The following is a 16,720-nucleotide window of genomic DNA, read 5'->3' as shown; positions in this document are numbered from 1 at the left end:
ATGAAAACAGCTTGTTGGCAGTGCTTGGGCACACCCACCCCTGTTCCTGGTTGGCTCACACTCTAATTTGCCTTGGGGTCAAAATGCAAGCACCTCAGAAAACGGGAGTTTGTTTCCTCCCCATTTGGCTCTCTGATTTTCCAATATGCATTGAACATCAAGGCAACCAGGTGCAGGATCAAACCGCGGTGCTCGATCGAGTCCCGCAAGCAGAAGGATGGGGAAAGGAGGAGGAGGTGAGGGTAAGGGCACTGCAAACAAGCCAGGTTTGTGCACAACACTGTTTAAACATGTTTACCTGGTTTTTTGAGATCCCAATGCAGTCCAAGACTGACAGACTACAACTGTATGACATGATACCCCAATAACCTTTTTTAAAACAATATAAGCAGCGTTGGGAGGAATTACTGGGAGCAGAGAAACAGAAGGTGGGAGGTAACCAGCTGACCATCCCCTGTAGCTTCTCAGTTCCCAACCCTCTCCTCCCAAAACAGCTTTTTCAGTTAAAAAAAAGAAAAGGTCATCATGGTTCCATTATATAAACAAGTCCGCTAAGAGCAGTTTGTCTCTAGATGTGGTGGATGCACAAATCAGGGATACAACATGCTTTTGGCTCCTGCCATGCAAAATTGATGGGGCCAAGAGAGTCGTTTTAATGTGCAATCCACGGCGTGGGAAGCATGAAAAACAGCAGAAATTCCCAGCTGCTGTGAAACCCTCTATGCAGCCCGATGGTTGTGCCACACTTCTAGCTGGTCTAAGTCTAAGCTAGCCTAAGGGGGCGTTCCCGGTCCAAAAGGCCACTTTAGTCAGCTCCACCCCAGGAACGCCCTCACCAGCGCCGGCGCAGGCTCCTGTGTCGGCGCAATGGCAGCTTCAGTAATTGAGTTCCACAGAGTCACATGCCATTGCCACAGGCACTAGAGCCCCTCCTGCTGGTGTATTTGCCTCTTGCGTTGGCATATGGAGCTCTTTCAGTCCCCCCCCCCCCACACACCAGTGGAATGCACTGCAAGACATTCATTTTGTACTATGTTTAGTGTTCTGCATGTACCCTATGTATCTCCTGGCATATTAGCTTGCTTAGACAGTATGTCTGTTTCCACCCTCAATCCTGATGAACTTGAATGAATTTAGAAATAGAATTATGAATCTTGTCCAATAACGTTGAAGAACAAAAAGTTTAGCCTGTTATGTTCCTAAATTCCCCTGCAGAATTATAATGAAATTCCAGCACCTGATCCAATGTAGCATTAAATCCTATTGGGTTCAGCAGAACCAAGGGTGAAAACAGCCTCAAAATAAGTGCAGAGAGCAGTACTGGCTGAAACACTATTTGCTCTGACCACACACGCGTATGAAGGCAGATAACATATATCCAAACCACTTCCAAACTCAAGTGGCAGTCTTAGACCATTTCTGCACAGGCCAAGAAAGCCGGTAAAAGGACAGCAAAAACAGCGTTATGGGTGGAGAATTGGCATGGCCGCCACTGCAGAAACGCGGTGCAGCGGCCCCACAACGGTTTATTTGAAAATCGCTCAACGAGCGAGTCTTTTCAACAACGTCACTCTGCAGCCGGCATCGTGCGAAGTGCCCACCAGGAATTGGTGCCTCAGAGCCCGCCCCACAATGGTGGCCAATCCTGGAACCAAATGCCTGTGATGTCTATCCTGGGAAAAAAGAACGCCATTTGCAAAGCGCAGCTGTGCGAAGCGCCGCAGTTCAGCTGATGCACTACCTGTTCATGCAGTGCCTGCCCATGCGAACACTCTGTGGCTGCAGCGCTGCCAATAACACAGATGGCACAACGGTGTAATTGACTGTGCAGAAACGGCCTCAGGCACGCTTATCCAGGGATACTGAACTTTGCAGGCCTTACTTCCTGCTAGGTATACACAGGATTGCACTATGAGTCTTCACCCGTCCTTCTAAGAAAAGGTACAGTAAGCACAGCACGCTCGGCATTTCTCACTTCCTTCACAAGGAAAGGAGGAAAGAGCTCTAACCCACAGCTTCTATTGATACAGCCCCTCCCCCCGTCACACTTTCATGATCCCTCAGTGTGAGATGCACACTCTTTTACAATGTATTGTGCTACAATTATGGCTCTTTATAGCTTACCGATCGTTGGGAAGAGAGGGAGGGGGAAAATATAGCTCAAAAGTAAAAAGTCAACACTTAATGTAAATGGAAAGGGGATGAGTGGACCTCTGGTGAACGAGGGTTGCTATCCTCCTCAAAAATTACTTCAAGTATCTGGGAATGTGACATGAAGGGTTCCTTGGCAGATATTTTGGTAAGACTACAGGGATGGGCGGGCATAAATGGCAATCTCACAATTGACTGTTTGTCAATCAAGTGGTACACACGGATGTCTGAGCCATAGCTAGGTTGCTTTTCATACCACAAGCTGTCTTCTTACCTTTAAAATCTGCTCTCCTAGAATTCTTTAACATTTCCATGCACTTCATTTCCTCTTCATGGATCTCCAGCTGAAATCTGCATTCTGGGTGAATACTATGTACCTGTTAAATCAGCAAAGGACCTGGTCTTAACACACCAATGTCACAGCAGAGGATGCAACTTCCAATTACAAAACAACCGGAATCTTTCATAGCCTTAAAAGCTGCAAGGACTATATTCAGCACTATGACATCTGTATTCCATCTTTCCTCTAGACAGCATAGATGGTTCTCCCTTTCTCCTTTTGATCCTCACAACAACCCTGTGATGTAGGTTTTGCTGAGAGTGTGTCTGGTCAAGGTTACCCAGTGAGCTGCATGTCTGTGTGGTGGCTTTGAATGCATCTCCAAAGTCTCCTATGTCCTGCTTGCTACACACACTGGTTATTTACTACATGTCCAGGACTCCTTCTTTGCTAAAAGTTCTCAGTATTAGTTAATCAGTTTGGTATTTATTTCCACTTATTTTAATGGAAAACTCTTTTCCCAATGTGACACTCCTTTCCTTTTTGGCACTTGGAAGCAGATGACAGAAGGGCAAGCCGGTCTGTGGCTTGGGGACATTGCGATAATAGGGTGCCAACTTTACAAGATTAGGACTCTGGTTAACTCCCATATGTCAAGTATTGCTCTCAATTGTATGATTAATATTAGTCAAGTTACTTGTGTTTGGATCTGTATTGCTGTTTTCATACGGTAATTATTTTTTAATCTTGCACTGGTCACTGACCATAAATAAGTACTGACTGATTAAATACTAACAGGAAGTGAAAGCTCATGTTATTGTTGTTTAGCAAGAACCAGAAGAAAGATGCAGAGTCCCCCCATGTTGAACACTGGTTCCTCCCCTACTACTGTATCCAAAAAAGATCAACTTGTCTGCAAGACAGCTAGATTCGAATCCAGGAACATCTTAGAGAACAACAAGATTTTTGGGGTATAAGCTTTTGAGAGGAGCTTTGACTCAAAAATTGTGTTGGGTCTCAAATCTAGCTGATCTACTGCAGATCAATATGGTGGCCCTCTGAAACTGTTCTGCAAGAGACAGCCTGCAGGTCAGGGCAAAGACTCAGTATGGAAGCAGCCAAAGTTACCTGATATCCCACCCTCTTTCCTTTTTTCAGAAGAACTATTTCTCCATCTGTGGAAGATCAATTTGTACACCCTTTAAAGCTTTAGTTCAAGCTACGGTTCTCTTCTCTTTCCTCTTGCCTCTTCAGTTCATTGCTTTTCTGGGTCTCATTTGAACATTGTGAGGCTTAGGTTTTTTTGTTTTTTTAAAAAGGGTTGGAGTCATCTGAAAGTTACTCTGGGAACTTCAATCCATAAGAAAGATTCAAATAAAGCAGAGTATGTAAAGAAAGGAGCAGCTTTCCATTCATAAATAGACCAGATTCATCACTTATTTATTTATTCAAAATATTCACACCCTGCCTTTGTGCCAATATTCAGCACACAGTATTTTCTTGACAGGGTGAGGAGGTGCCGGGAAAATGTTATTATGCAGCTGTTTTTATGTGCCAGGCTATTGTTAAAAAGAACATGTGTAGGAATCCTAAAATCTACAAAAGAAACTATTTTATTGTGACTTACAGTCCAATCCAGGTGGGGAGCCCTCCTCTGGAGCCAGTCCAGGGCCAGCGTGGGTGCCCATCCCAGTAGTACAAGGGGCAAATGTGCCAGCAGGGAAGGTATTTACCCTGGCAGCTGAGTGCGAGTGGTTCCTGGAAGCCTCCATCGCCCAGGCCCACCAGCACAAAACAGTTGCCCTCCACTGCCGTGGTGGGCCCAATGCGCCAGCAGAGATACGCCACACTTTTCGTGGCATATCTCTATGCCCCCCCGTGGGGGCTTTTCAGGGCTTTTCAAAAAAGCCCTTTGGAAAGAGCGGGGTAATGCTTCTCACTTGCCTTGGAAGTGTTAGGGCAAAATATCAATAATCATACTTCATAGTCATCAGAATAAAAAACGTGCAATAGAGTAGACATCCTGTGAGGTTGTATACCAGTGATGGTGAACCTTTTCAAGACCGAGTGCCCAAATTGCAACCCAAAACCCACTTATTTATCGCGAAGTGCCAACATGGCAATTTAACCCGAATACTGAGGTTTTAGTTTAGAAAAAATGGTTGGCATGCATTACTCAGGAGTAAGCTTGGTGGCATGCATTACTTGGGAGTAAGCTTGCAGGTAGTCAGTGGCTTTGCTTTGAAGCAACCATGCAACTCTTCCATCGGGTGAATCACGACCCTAGGAGGGTTTACTCAGAAGCAAGCCCCATTGCCAGCAACCGAGCTTACTCCCAGGTAAAGGATCGCGCTTTAGTTCTTCGCATGAAAATCAATGGGGTTCAACAGCGCTTAACAGGGTTACCTACACTGCTTCCCCAAAACTGGGTCTTAGGTTTAATGCTAATAATCGAGCCCAGAGACCCGGGCTAGCCTAGATGTGTGGGGGAGGGGGGGCGACTCTGTTTGCGCGTGCCCACAGAGAGGGCTCTGAGTGCCACCTCTGGCACCCATGCCATAGGTTCGCCACCACTGTTATATACCAAACCGTTACTAAATAACACTAGATAGGAAGGATATACATGGATAAAAACAATAAAGCAACCTCCTAATCTAAGCTGCATCTTGGTCACATTCTGTCTAGAAGAAAAAGTGAGTGGGGGAACAAAGAGCAGTAAATGTTTACTCAAAATTTCCCCTTTTTTGCATATGCGGCTTGGACACATCTTCACTTATATCTAATGGTCAAACAAGCATTTTACTAATCATGCAAGAGACACCCACATTCTAGAAAGGACTTTAACAGTTGAGGCCCTGTGAGTTACAAACTAATTTAACAATCTATTTGCAGTAAACAGACATGACTGAAGGGGCTGGCTGCACTTGCAAAAACCGACAGAAAGCCCCTTGACAGCACTTACATGCTATGATGGAGAGACTTATTTTGAATAATAAGATGTCAATAAATATTTGGCACTGGAGAGGCTTTTAAAATACAACTTAAAATGGCTTCATTGGTCCCTTTTTATGAGATTTAAAAGGGTCACTTCCATAACAGTAAACGTAGATTGTAACAATAACAGTGAATGTACATTAAATGCAGAATAACAGTAAATGTAGACTGTAACAAAATAACAGAACTGAGAAGGTTGGGATGGTGAAGTTAAAGGGATATATTGTACTTCCAAATGTAATAGGAGCAGCAGTGGCGTAGGAGGTTAAGAGCTTGTGTATCTAATCTGGAGGTTTGCTATCACTGAGAGACACTAATTAGAAATATTTGCTTATGCCCCAAACTTTTTATTTATTTAGGTATTTATACCCCAGTTTTCTCCCCAGAGTAGCTTATATCATCATTTTCCCCATCTTCCTTTCATCCCTACAATGACAACCTTGTGAGGTAGGTCACAGTAAGAGATGACTGATCCACTGTCACGCAGCAGTGGTGGAGGAGGTTAAGAGCTCGTGTATCTAATCTGGAGGAACCGGGTTTGATTCCCAGCTGTGCCACCTGAGCTGTAGAGGCTTATCTGGGGAATTCAGATTAGCCTGTACACTCCCACACACGCCAGCTGGGTGACCTTGGGCTAGTCACAGTTTCTTGGAGCTCTCTCAGCCCCACCTACCTCACAGGGTGCTTGTTGTGAGGGGGGGGAAGGGCAAGGAGATTGTAAACCCCTTTGAGTCTCCTGCAGGAGAGAAAGGGGGGATATAAATCCAAACTCTTCTTCTTCATCTAATAAGGTAGTTTACATATAACTGTATAAACCTTTATTAGCTGCTGAGAATGATTTTTCTTGGCAGTCACTGGCCTGTTTCTTTAACTGACTGCCCAATCCAGAGGGGTGGGGCCTGAATCTGCCTACAGAGGTGGTGAAGGCTGCATCAGAGGATTTACCCTCCCCTGGGAACTTATTCCAGCAGAGGGGCAAATCTGCCGGAAAGTGGTTACTGTGGCCCTCCACAGCAGGCAGGCAGGCAGGCAGGCAGGCAGAAAAAGCACAGAGCATTGAATCAGCACTCCTGCACCTCCGCTGGTTTAGCAGGGGTGTTCTGGAGGTGTGGCCAGAAATGGAGCGGATATTAGTCAGCTTCCACCTGGTCTTTGCCTACCACAACAGCAGCACCGGACGCTTGCGTTTACACCACCCAAAATGGTTGCATAAGGCCATAGAGCCCGATGGAGGGCTTTTTGGTGGCGGGAAGGTGTTTTTTGCTTCCCATGGTGCTAAGAAGCCCACAGTAGCGCTGCATTCGCCACTGGAGGCTCTGGATTGGGCTGCCCGGTTTCTTCGACACTTTCATAAACTTAAGCTTCTTTCATTTACACAGTGGTTCTTTAGTTGTAGCAGTCAAGAACACTAATATTCTTCCCCAGTTTTTCTCTCAAACTGGCCTGGGATCACTTATTTTACAAGAGCTATTTTCTATTAAACTCCCAGGAATCACTCTATAAACTTTAGAATTGCTTTTCCTAGATAGTGGGTCCTGGTTTGAAAACACAAAATGTGCTCCTTTTTACTCCCTGAGGAGAATCCTCCACCAAACAACTAATATCTCACACAGCTGTTTTCAAACTCTGTCAACTTCTCTCAGTCAACTATCAGTTCATAACTGTCAGAGTTCTAACTGCCGCTCTCAGAATCCCGTTTGAACTCCCTGTCAATCATGGGGGTTCTGTGGCTGGAGCAACTCTTTAGAATGCAGCTGTCCACCACATATATATATTCTACCTCCTACTTATACTGTTGATAATGGAGCTACACAGAGATGTAGTAGTGTGTGGTACCAGTGAACCACAAATCCCAGTGTAATCTTTCATTGAGCATCATTTAAACATGGTACTCTTTTTTCCATGTTCACATTTACATTGTTTAGATGTTTTATACATAATATTTTTTGTAAAGATAGGGTATCTTTTTTTAAAAAGATGCGGCTGGCCTCCACTCGGGCCAGGGCCTTCTCAGCCTTGGCCCCTGCCTGGTGGAACACTCTCCCTCCAGCTGTCCGGGCCCTGCGGGATCTTGGTGAATTCCACAGGGCCTGTAAGACTGAGTTGTTCCACCAGGCTTTTGGAGTGTCCAGCCACTGACTGAAGTGCCCCTTCTATTCCTCCGACTTGGAGTTCCTTTGCCATCTAGGAGACCCACTTCTCTGCTCTGTTTCCCCCTTCTCTGGGAGGGTTTTAATTGGGATTTATTGCTGACGCCATCTTTGTTAATTGCCGCTGTGTTTTAATTAATTTTAATGGGGTTTTGTTTGTATATGCTGTGTGAGGAAATTATGTTGTGCACCGCCCAGAGCATTTCGGGGGGTAGGGCGGTATACAAAACCCATAAATAAATAAATAAATAAATAAATAATCCATCTCATTGCTGTGGCCAAAAACGAGAAGATGTTCATGACTCTTTTTCTGAGTTCATGACTCTTTTCCTTGCACACTGCTTTGCGTAAGAGCGCTCGTGTTCTAACAACCATCGTGAACCATCTTAACATCCATACGCTTGCATAAAAATAGAGGGCCTCAAGAGGCCAAGAGATCTCATGCCAGACCCCGAAAAGGACACACTATCCTACATGGCTGGGATTCATACTGGCGAAAAAACTGCTACAGTTAAGTGGGAGACACAGATCAGTGCTACATACTGCTTCACACAATTAGATGAATTGCAATCGTTAGGGTTCAAGATTAATAAAAAGTAACTTGGAAAGGTACAAGAGAAAGCAATTTGGCAGGAATCCCAACATTTTGTCATGCACCATTTAGCAAGTTTGGCTAATAATAAATGGTTTCTGACAGGGCAGCGAACAAGCCAGAGATCTTCTTGTATCTCTCCACTCAGCCTGTGAATGAAACAACTATTCCATAATTTCCAAAAAACTACTTGAAAGTACTAGAAGGCCTCATCCTAGAGTCTGTTAAGCTGACAAAATAACGACACAGGATCTTACTAGGTGCAGCGAAGGAACTGTAACAGCAGTGGCGTGACCTGTAATTTCGTACTGCCACTGTGTGCACAGGTGTTTTGCGCAATGAGATTTGGCAGGTGAGGTTCATCTGCATGGTCATTTCAACTGGGCAAGGCAATAAAACAGTTAAGTGCGATTGTGAGCAATAGGAAGCACTGCAGGGCACTTCAGTATTCCTTGATGAATACTATACTCACAGCAGTGGCGTAGCTAGGGAAAATGGAGCCCGGGACGAAATCTGAGTTTTGCGCCCCCTGAACCAACCTTCACCAAACCTGGGTGGTATCAGCAGGAGACTATCCTTATGATACCACCTAGGTTTAGTGAAGTTTGATTCAGAGGGTCCAAAGTTATGGACTCTCAAAATGATAGCCCCATCTACTATTAGCTCCCATTGGAAACAATGGAGGGTGGGGTCACCCCCTTATGTGGTCCATATCTTTGGACCCCCTGAACCAAACTTCACCAAACCTGGCTGGTATCATCAGGAGAGTCACCTGACGATAGCCTGAAATTTTGGTGCTGCTAGCCTAAAAACTGCGCCCCCTGCAGACCAAAATCGAGAAAAACAGTAAAAAATACAGAAAGCCACAAACAAACCTGCAATTTTTGCGCCCACCACAAGGTGGCGCCCGGGGCACTTGTCCCCGGATGTCCCCATGGTAGCTACGCCTGTGACTCACAGCTATCCATAGGACTGTGGTGCTCGTTGATACGTGAAAATCTTTTGCAAGTGAGCAGGAAGGGAAGCTTTACAAAAATTTTACAAAACTTAGTGCTTATATAGCACTATCAGCATGCATAATTTTACACAGAATTTTATTTTGCTGTAAACATGCAAAAACTCTGTTCGTTGTGTTCAGATTTTTATATTCAGATTTTTATCTCCGTTTATCTCCCTTTTATCTCACAGCTTTGTGAGATATTTGGTGGAGGATTCTCCTCAGGGAGTAAAAAGGAGCACATTTTAAAGAGACACAGAGGCTAAGAGAGAGGTTTCTTTGCAAGGTTGAGTTACCGTTTGTTCAAACAAAAGCCGAGAGCCAGCACAGGGTATTAGTTGGGATGTTAAAATGACAAACATGGAAATCGAGCATTTGGATCCCTGCTCTATCTCGAGAAGCTTGCTGGGTGACCTTGGGCCATTCGTTGTCTCCCAGCCCAACTTACCTCTCACAGGGTTACCGTGATGAGAAAATGGAGAGAGGAAGCATGCTGTTTTGGGTTCTCAGTGGGAACAGTAGTGTATAACTATAAACAGACATTTTAATTGTTCCATGAACCACAAAGAAACACAAGGGCTAGTTGCTTACTCCACTCTCTTGTTCAGAGACACCCATACAATATTTAAAATAAGTAAGGATCAGTCTTATATTATTGGCCTGTCTAACTCAGTACTGTCAATACTTGGCTGCCCAATTACAAAGTCTTTTCCAGCCTCGCTACCTGAGTTACTTCAAAAGGGAGCGCCAGGGACTGAATCAATACACATCATGGCTCATTTCGCACATGCAGAATAATGCACTTTCAAGCTGCTTTCAGTGCTCTTTGAAGCTGTGCGGAATAGCAAAATTCACTTGCAAACAGTTGTGAAAGTGGTTTGAAAACGCATAACGAACTTTCAATCCACTTTCAACATACTTTGAAGCTGGATTTTACTGTGCAGAATAGCAAAATCCACTTTCAAACAATTGTGAAAGTGGATTGAAAGTGCATTATTCTGCATGTGCGGAAGGGGCCTCAGTGTTGAAGGATGGCCTCCTCACTTTGGGGTAGAAAGTTAAAAAGAAACAGAACCCTGCTGGTCAGTGTCTCTTAAGGTCCATTCTATTGTGCAGACAGCACGAAAATTATCTGAATCTTCTTCTGCGGATTGCCATCCAGCAATATAATAAATTACAAAAGTAATCCAACCTTTCCAATTCCACGCTCCTAAATCTTAGCACACTCTTTGGCACACCCGGGACACTTAAAACTACCATGGAACATTTTCTTCAATAATGGGGGGAGAACTGTTCTGCTCCAAGGCCTCGGCTTCTTATGAATTAAAACTTTGGAACATTTTCCATCACGCAATAGATGCAGCCGACCTAGGGGCACATACCACACATTTCTGTCAGTATACGCACCTAGACCAGCTTGCCTCTACTGAAACTCAGAGAGTGTAACTTGACAAGATACCGTTGAGATTCATGATCTTTCCAGAAGTTTAAACAGGGAAGGAGTTGAATGGGGCCCTGATTCGGTCAAGGTGTGGGCACAAAGGAGTTTTATCACATGGTTCTGTCAATTAAAACCATCACCACGACACCCCAAAGGCTGTAATGGGATTCAAATAATTTAACAACCTGTTCCGGTGGTGGGATTCAAATAATTTAACCGGTTGAATACAAGCACCATTTTAACAACCAGTTCTGCCGAAGTGGTGCGAACCGGCTGAATCCCACCACTGCCCACAGGGTATTAGCTGCCCTGGAAAGGCAAAATCAAACCAAACCAGGTATCTCCTTTTTTTATTTTACAAGGACCAGAAAAGTACCATTCAACTTGCGGAACCAATCATGTGATTGTGGACAGGTTGTTTCCCACACTGTCCTCTGCCGAAGCTATAGCTTGAATGAGGATTCCGACTGTCTGCAATTTGCATTCAGTGAGTTCCTGAGAAAGAAGGTGATCACAGCTGCAGCTTTTAACTTGTCCAAAACAGTTTAGGTACAAAACATCACCTGGGAGGCCAAATGGAACAAAGAACACATTGCAAAAAAGCCTAGAAGGCATGAGAAAAGCTGAACAGGCTTGAGGTGTATGGAAAAGAAGATAATGGAAGGTCTTGCAAGCAGTTTTCAAATATTTAAGAGGATTTCATAACAAAGATGACAAATACTGAGAACACCAGAAGCAAATGAATTTTTAAACAGTAGGCAAAAATAAATGGAGGAGCGTTCAGGGTAACAGAAGTTGTTGGTGAGGGAAAGGCAGTATAGTGTAGTGGTTAGAGAAGAATTAGGAAAAACCTGGCTTTAAATCCTCACTCAGTCACCAAGCTCACTCTTATGCAGAGCTGATCCAGTCTCAACGCACTGATTTCAACTTAGGTCCCTTCTGCACCTGCAGAATAATGCACATTCAATGCACTTTCACAATCATTTGAAAGAGGATTTTGTTATTCTGCACAGTAAAATCCATCTGCAAAGTGGACTGAAAGTGCATTATTCTGCATGTGTGGAAGGGGCCTTAGAAAGCTTAGACTAGCGTCACTCTGCATAGGACTCCATTATAAATGACCTTGGATTAATTACTTTCTGTTAATGCAACTTATCTTACAAGCTTGTTGTAAATTGGATCATATATGCAGTCCAGAGCGCCTTGGGATTCATCCAGAAATCGCATCAAGCTGACATTAAGTCTGAACCAACCTGGCTCATTGCTGCATGTGTGCCTTGCTTCTCACTTTGAAGAAATCCTGGTTGAAAATGAACTCTGATTATCTTTATCTAATGAATGCAAGTGTGCAGATTAAACAATATTAACACCTTCCCACTGGGATTCTAAACAGGGGCCCATTCCGCACATGCAGAATAATGCACTTTCAAACTGCTTTCAGTGCTCTTTGAAACTGTGCGGAATAGCAAAATATACTTGCAAACAGTTGTGAAAGTAGTTTGAAAACGCATTATTTTGCGTGTGCGGAAGGGGCCAGGGTTTCAGAAGGCTTAGAAACCTGGTTGAGGGCAGGGCGGGGGGGGGGGGGAATGAACTTGAGGTTAATCTATGATTCTATGATTCTGATTCTATGAATCTTGGCACCAGCATTCGTACATCCCAAGTAACAAGAACTAGTTTTTAAACAAGGGATGCCTTCATTGCATCCAAACAGAAAGGAAGGAGAGAAAGATGAGAAAAACTATACAAACATGCATGGCTCTCTGTACACATCCAGACAAAGTTGCCCGGAAAAGATGCTGCCTTAGAGCAAATGCAAAAGAGAAGAAAAACAACGGAATATGGAAATTGTTGCAAACCTCTTAGAGGTTTGCAAAGAAACCTCCAGGCATTCACAGAAATTATCTCATGTTTAGAGATCACCCTGTGCCAGAATTCTGTAGCATGTGAAGGCTGAACAAATTTGTAAAAGTTGGCCTGGCCAGAATATGCCTGACTGGAAAATCACTTTCTACACCAGGTTATTCACACTCACACAGAATGCTAACATCATGAAGAGAAACTCCAAAGTGCTTTCCCAGAAAATGCTTCCAAAGAGGTCCACTAGGGGAAATGTCTGAGATGGATGGTCGAATCTCAATAATCCATTAATAGTGGCTGCAGAGGATAAGTGGGGCTTGGATGCGGACCTTCTTCCCCTGTGTAATTTTCCCTCAAAAAACGCCATCAAGTCCCCAGCCCTTCAGAGATGATAGTACCTCTCCCCCTTCAAAATGAAGAGATGCCTTCCATTTTCTCTACTCAGCAATTACCAGATCAGGTGGGATTCCCCCCCCCCAGAAAAACAGCAAGAGAAAAGTTCTGAAAAGCACATTCCCGAGTATCATCATCCTTTCCCAAATTAAGTCCCTCTTCACACAGCCGCTACTAATGGCAATCAAAAAGGGACAAGAACTCTGACCACAGATCACCAGCGACTCATTTAGTTGACGCTTGGCTTCTCTGCAGTGGCCTTCCATCCCTTACCACATCCAGCAAGGGTGCCAACTGGGAAGGGGAAGGATGAATAGATAGACCGATAGATGATGTGATTTCACTCTGTGTTATGAAAAGCAGACATTGTGCATCATTATGTATTAAGCCTCTATTAAAGATACATGAGAAGTAAAGGCGGCATGGCATATCTCAATCTCGTCAGGTTTCGGGAGCTAAGCAGAGTCAGTATTTGGATGGGAGACCACCAAGGAAAACTCTGCAGAGGAAGGCAATGGGCAAACCACCTCTGTTTCTCCCTTACCTTGAAAGGCCCTTCCTGGATGGTTGCCATCCATTGGTTCTAAGCAGAGGTGGGATCCAGCAGGTTCTCACCAGTTCCCGAGAGCGGGTTACTAATTATTTGTGCGTGCCGAGAGGGGGTTACTAATTGGGTCTGCTTTCCCATCTCCACGCCCTCGCCTCCCCGAGAGGCATACTGCCTTTGAACGTGAAAGTTCCATACAGCAATCGTGACTAATAATGTAACTCCCTGAACTGGGTTAATCCCTTTCAGGTATTGCAATTCATGGATTCTCAGCCTTTCGTACCTTTTATCTCACCAGTCTCTATCAAAGAACCTGTGTGTTCCACCATTGCTGTGTTCAGATTTGTGAGTTGGGGCATTTTCTATAATGTGATGATGATTTAGAAATGACCTGGTACAAAAAAAAATGTGGTGGGGTGGCTGCCCATGGGGGGGGGGGGGCATCCAACTCAGGTTTTGCCCAGGGCTCAGGTTTGCCTAGGTATGCCTCTGCCCCCTTTGCTGAGGGGGGGGGGCTGGCGAGGGAACCTGTTACTAATTTTTTTGGATCCCACCACTGGTTCTAAGTAGATGGCTCTTACATACATAAAGGTGTATAACATTTCTCCAGGCTGAGTGGCAACCTGACATCCACCACAAATTCCTTATTGTCAAAACTAGCCACAATCTTCCCCAATCTTACCTTCATTTCTCTTCACAGTCCTGCTTGTAAACCGTGCTTTGTAAAGCCACGATCCTATTTGGTGCATTTTCTCTCTCTGCCAATATGCTAGGGAAGCCCTCGTAGAACACCCGCATAGAGCCAATGTCTCCCCCACCTCACCTCTTCCTGTTGCCACAAAGCCTGCTGGGAGATCTAGGGCCCCTTCCGCACACGCAAAATAATGCGTTGTCAAACCACTTTCACAACTGTTTGCAAATGGATTTTGCTATTCCGCACAGCTTCAAAAAGAACTGAAAGCAGTTTGAAAGTGCATTACTCTGCATGTGCGGAATGAGCCTAAGATTGGTCACTTTCTCAAACTTACCTCACAGGATTGCAGTGACTATGACATACACTATCCTGAGTTCTGTGGAGGAAGGGAGGGATAAAAATGTACTGAATAAGAAATAACTTAATAACTTGCCGTAAGCAGCCATTATCCAACCGGCATTTTTTTGGGAAATAAATACTTCAATTTTTCACATTTTAGAAGAGAAGAAGAAGAGTTTGGATTTATATCCCCCCTTTCTCTCCTGCAGGAGACTCAAAGGGGCTTACAATCTCCTTGCCTTCCCCGCTCCCAACAAACACCCTGTGAAGTGGGTGGGGCTGAGAGAGCTCCGAGAAGCTGTGACTAGCCCAAATTCACCCAGCTGGCGTGTGTGGGAGTGTACAGGCTAATCTGAATTCCCCAGATATGTCTTCACAGCTCAGGCGGCAGAGCGGGGAATCAAACCCGGTTCCTTTAGATTAGAATGCATGTGCTCTTAACCACTACGCCACTGCGTGACCTGATCTGGATATCACAGGGTAGCTTGATCTCATCAGATCTTGGGAATTAAACAGAACTGGAGGGTACTTGAATGAGATGCCGAAAAGGAAGTCCAAGGCTGTTACGCAGAGGCAGGAAGTCCAAGGTTGTTACGCAGAGTCTCACCTACAGGTTTGCTGTAGGTTGGCTAAAACCTGACAGCACTTTCCACTACCCATTGTCCAATTCGTATTTTGAAAACGAACAACAAGCAGAAAGATCCATAAGATCAGCAAGGTCATAAACTAGGCCAGCATTGTCATGAAGAATTACAAAGCAATCAGCCCCGGCAAACTGATTCCAGAGAGGCATCATATGTCTGCTTTTTGATTTCCATCTCTACTTCATTTTTAAAGAAGTTTCAGCTGGAATTAGCAGCCATCAGTATCACTATGGGCCCTTCCACACATGCAGAATAATGCACTTTCAATCCACTTGGAATTTCGCACAGTAAAATCCAGCTGCAAAGTGCATTGAAAGTGGATTGAAAGTGCATTATTCTGCATGTGTGGAAGGGCCCTATGCCTTTCCATTTCAGGTCCATGCTTGCAAACGTGTCTAAAACTTGCAAGGATGCTAATCCAGAAGGCATGACACCAGTCCTAGAAGCATTGCCAAGTCGGTGTCTTGAATGCTGAACTTCCCAGTGTTACAAAGTACCTGTCCTCTCCCCTGCCTGGACTCATTGCACCTATCCTCTCCCCTGCCAGTCCTCATTGCCACTGGCTGGGATTTTCCTATTGGGTAAAAAAGGTTCTTGGGGCAGCCCCATAGCTGTTTTTTTTAGGATTCAAAGAACACATTGGTAGATAAAGGGAATGCTGTAGATGTAGCATGCTTTGATTTCACTAAGCCCTTTCACAACGTCTCCCATTATATTCTTGCAAAAACCCCGAATAAATGTGGGCTAGACATCATGGACAGAAAAGAGTAGTGGGGTGCCACAGGGTTCTGACCTGGGTGGAGTGCTATTCCATTTTAAAACATAAATAACTTGGATGATGGAATAGAGGGAATACTAATCAAATTTGCAGATGACACCAAATTAGGAGGAGTAGCTAATACCCCAGACGACAGGCTCAGAATTTAACATGACTTGGACAGATTAGAGAGCTGGGCCACAACTAACAAAATCAACTTCATCAGGGAGAAATGTATGGTACTACACGAAACGCATAGATATAAGATGGGTGATACCTGGCTTGACAATAGTACATGTGAAAGGAATCTGGGAGTCTTAGTAGATTACAAGATGAACATGAGTCAACAGTGTGATGTGGCAGCTAAGAAAGCCAATGTGATCAATAGGAATAGGAGACTCTAGATCAAGGGAAGTAATAGTACCATTGTATTCTGAGTTGTTCAGACCTCACCTGGAATACAGTGTCCAGTTCTAGGCGCTACAATTCAAGAAGAATATTGGCTAGCTGGAGCGTGTCCAGAGGAGGGTGACCAAAATGGTAAAAGGTCTGGAATCCATGCCCTACGAAGAGAGAGTTAGAGAGCTGGGGATGTTTAGTCAGGAGAAGTGAAGGTTGGGGGGGGGGGGACGACATGATTACGTTTTAATATTTGAAGGGATGTCATGTTGAAGAGGGAGCAAGCTTGTTTTCTGCTGCCTCAGAAACTAGCACAAGGAGTAATGGGTTCAAGGTGCAGGAAAAGAGATTCCACCTAAACATTAGGAAGAACTTTCTGAAGATAAGGGCTGTTTGACAGTGGAATTCGCTGCCTCAGAGGGTAGCGGAGTCTCTGTCAAAATACAGATAAAGAAATGCAATGCTAAATGTGGACCTACTAT

General features: G+C 44.4%; 1 protein-coding gene across 2 annotated transcripts in view; it reads right to left on the bottom strand.

The window, feature by feature from the left end:
* Window positions 1-16,720, bottom strand: part of VIPR2 (vasoactive intestinal peptide receptor 2) — a 59,911-nt gene that overhangs the window by 40,521 nt on the left and 2,670 nt on the right. For both annotated transcript variants that reach the window (XM_048511832.1, XM_048511834.1), the window contains exon 2: window positions 2,426-2,528. In XM_048511832.1, coding sequence (XP_048367789.1) covers window positions 2,426-2,528 — 103 coding nt within the window. The remainder of the gene's footprint in view (window positions 1-2,425; window positions 2,529-16,720) is intronic.

This window comes from Sphaerodactylus townsendi, linkage group LG11 (genome assembly GCF_021028975.2).
Source record: "Sphaerodactylus townsendi isolate TG3544 linkage group LG11, MPM_Stown_v2.3, whole genome shotgun sequence".
NCBI classification, from domain to species: Eukaryota; Metazoa; Chordata; class Lepidosauria; order Squamata; family Sphaerodactylidae; genus Sphaerodactylus; species Sphaerodactylus townsendi.
Note: the sequence above shows the minus strand (reverse complement) of the source record. Positions and strands in the feature narration are given on the sequence as shown.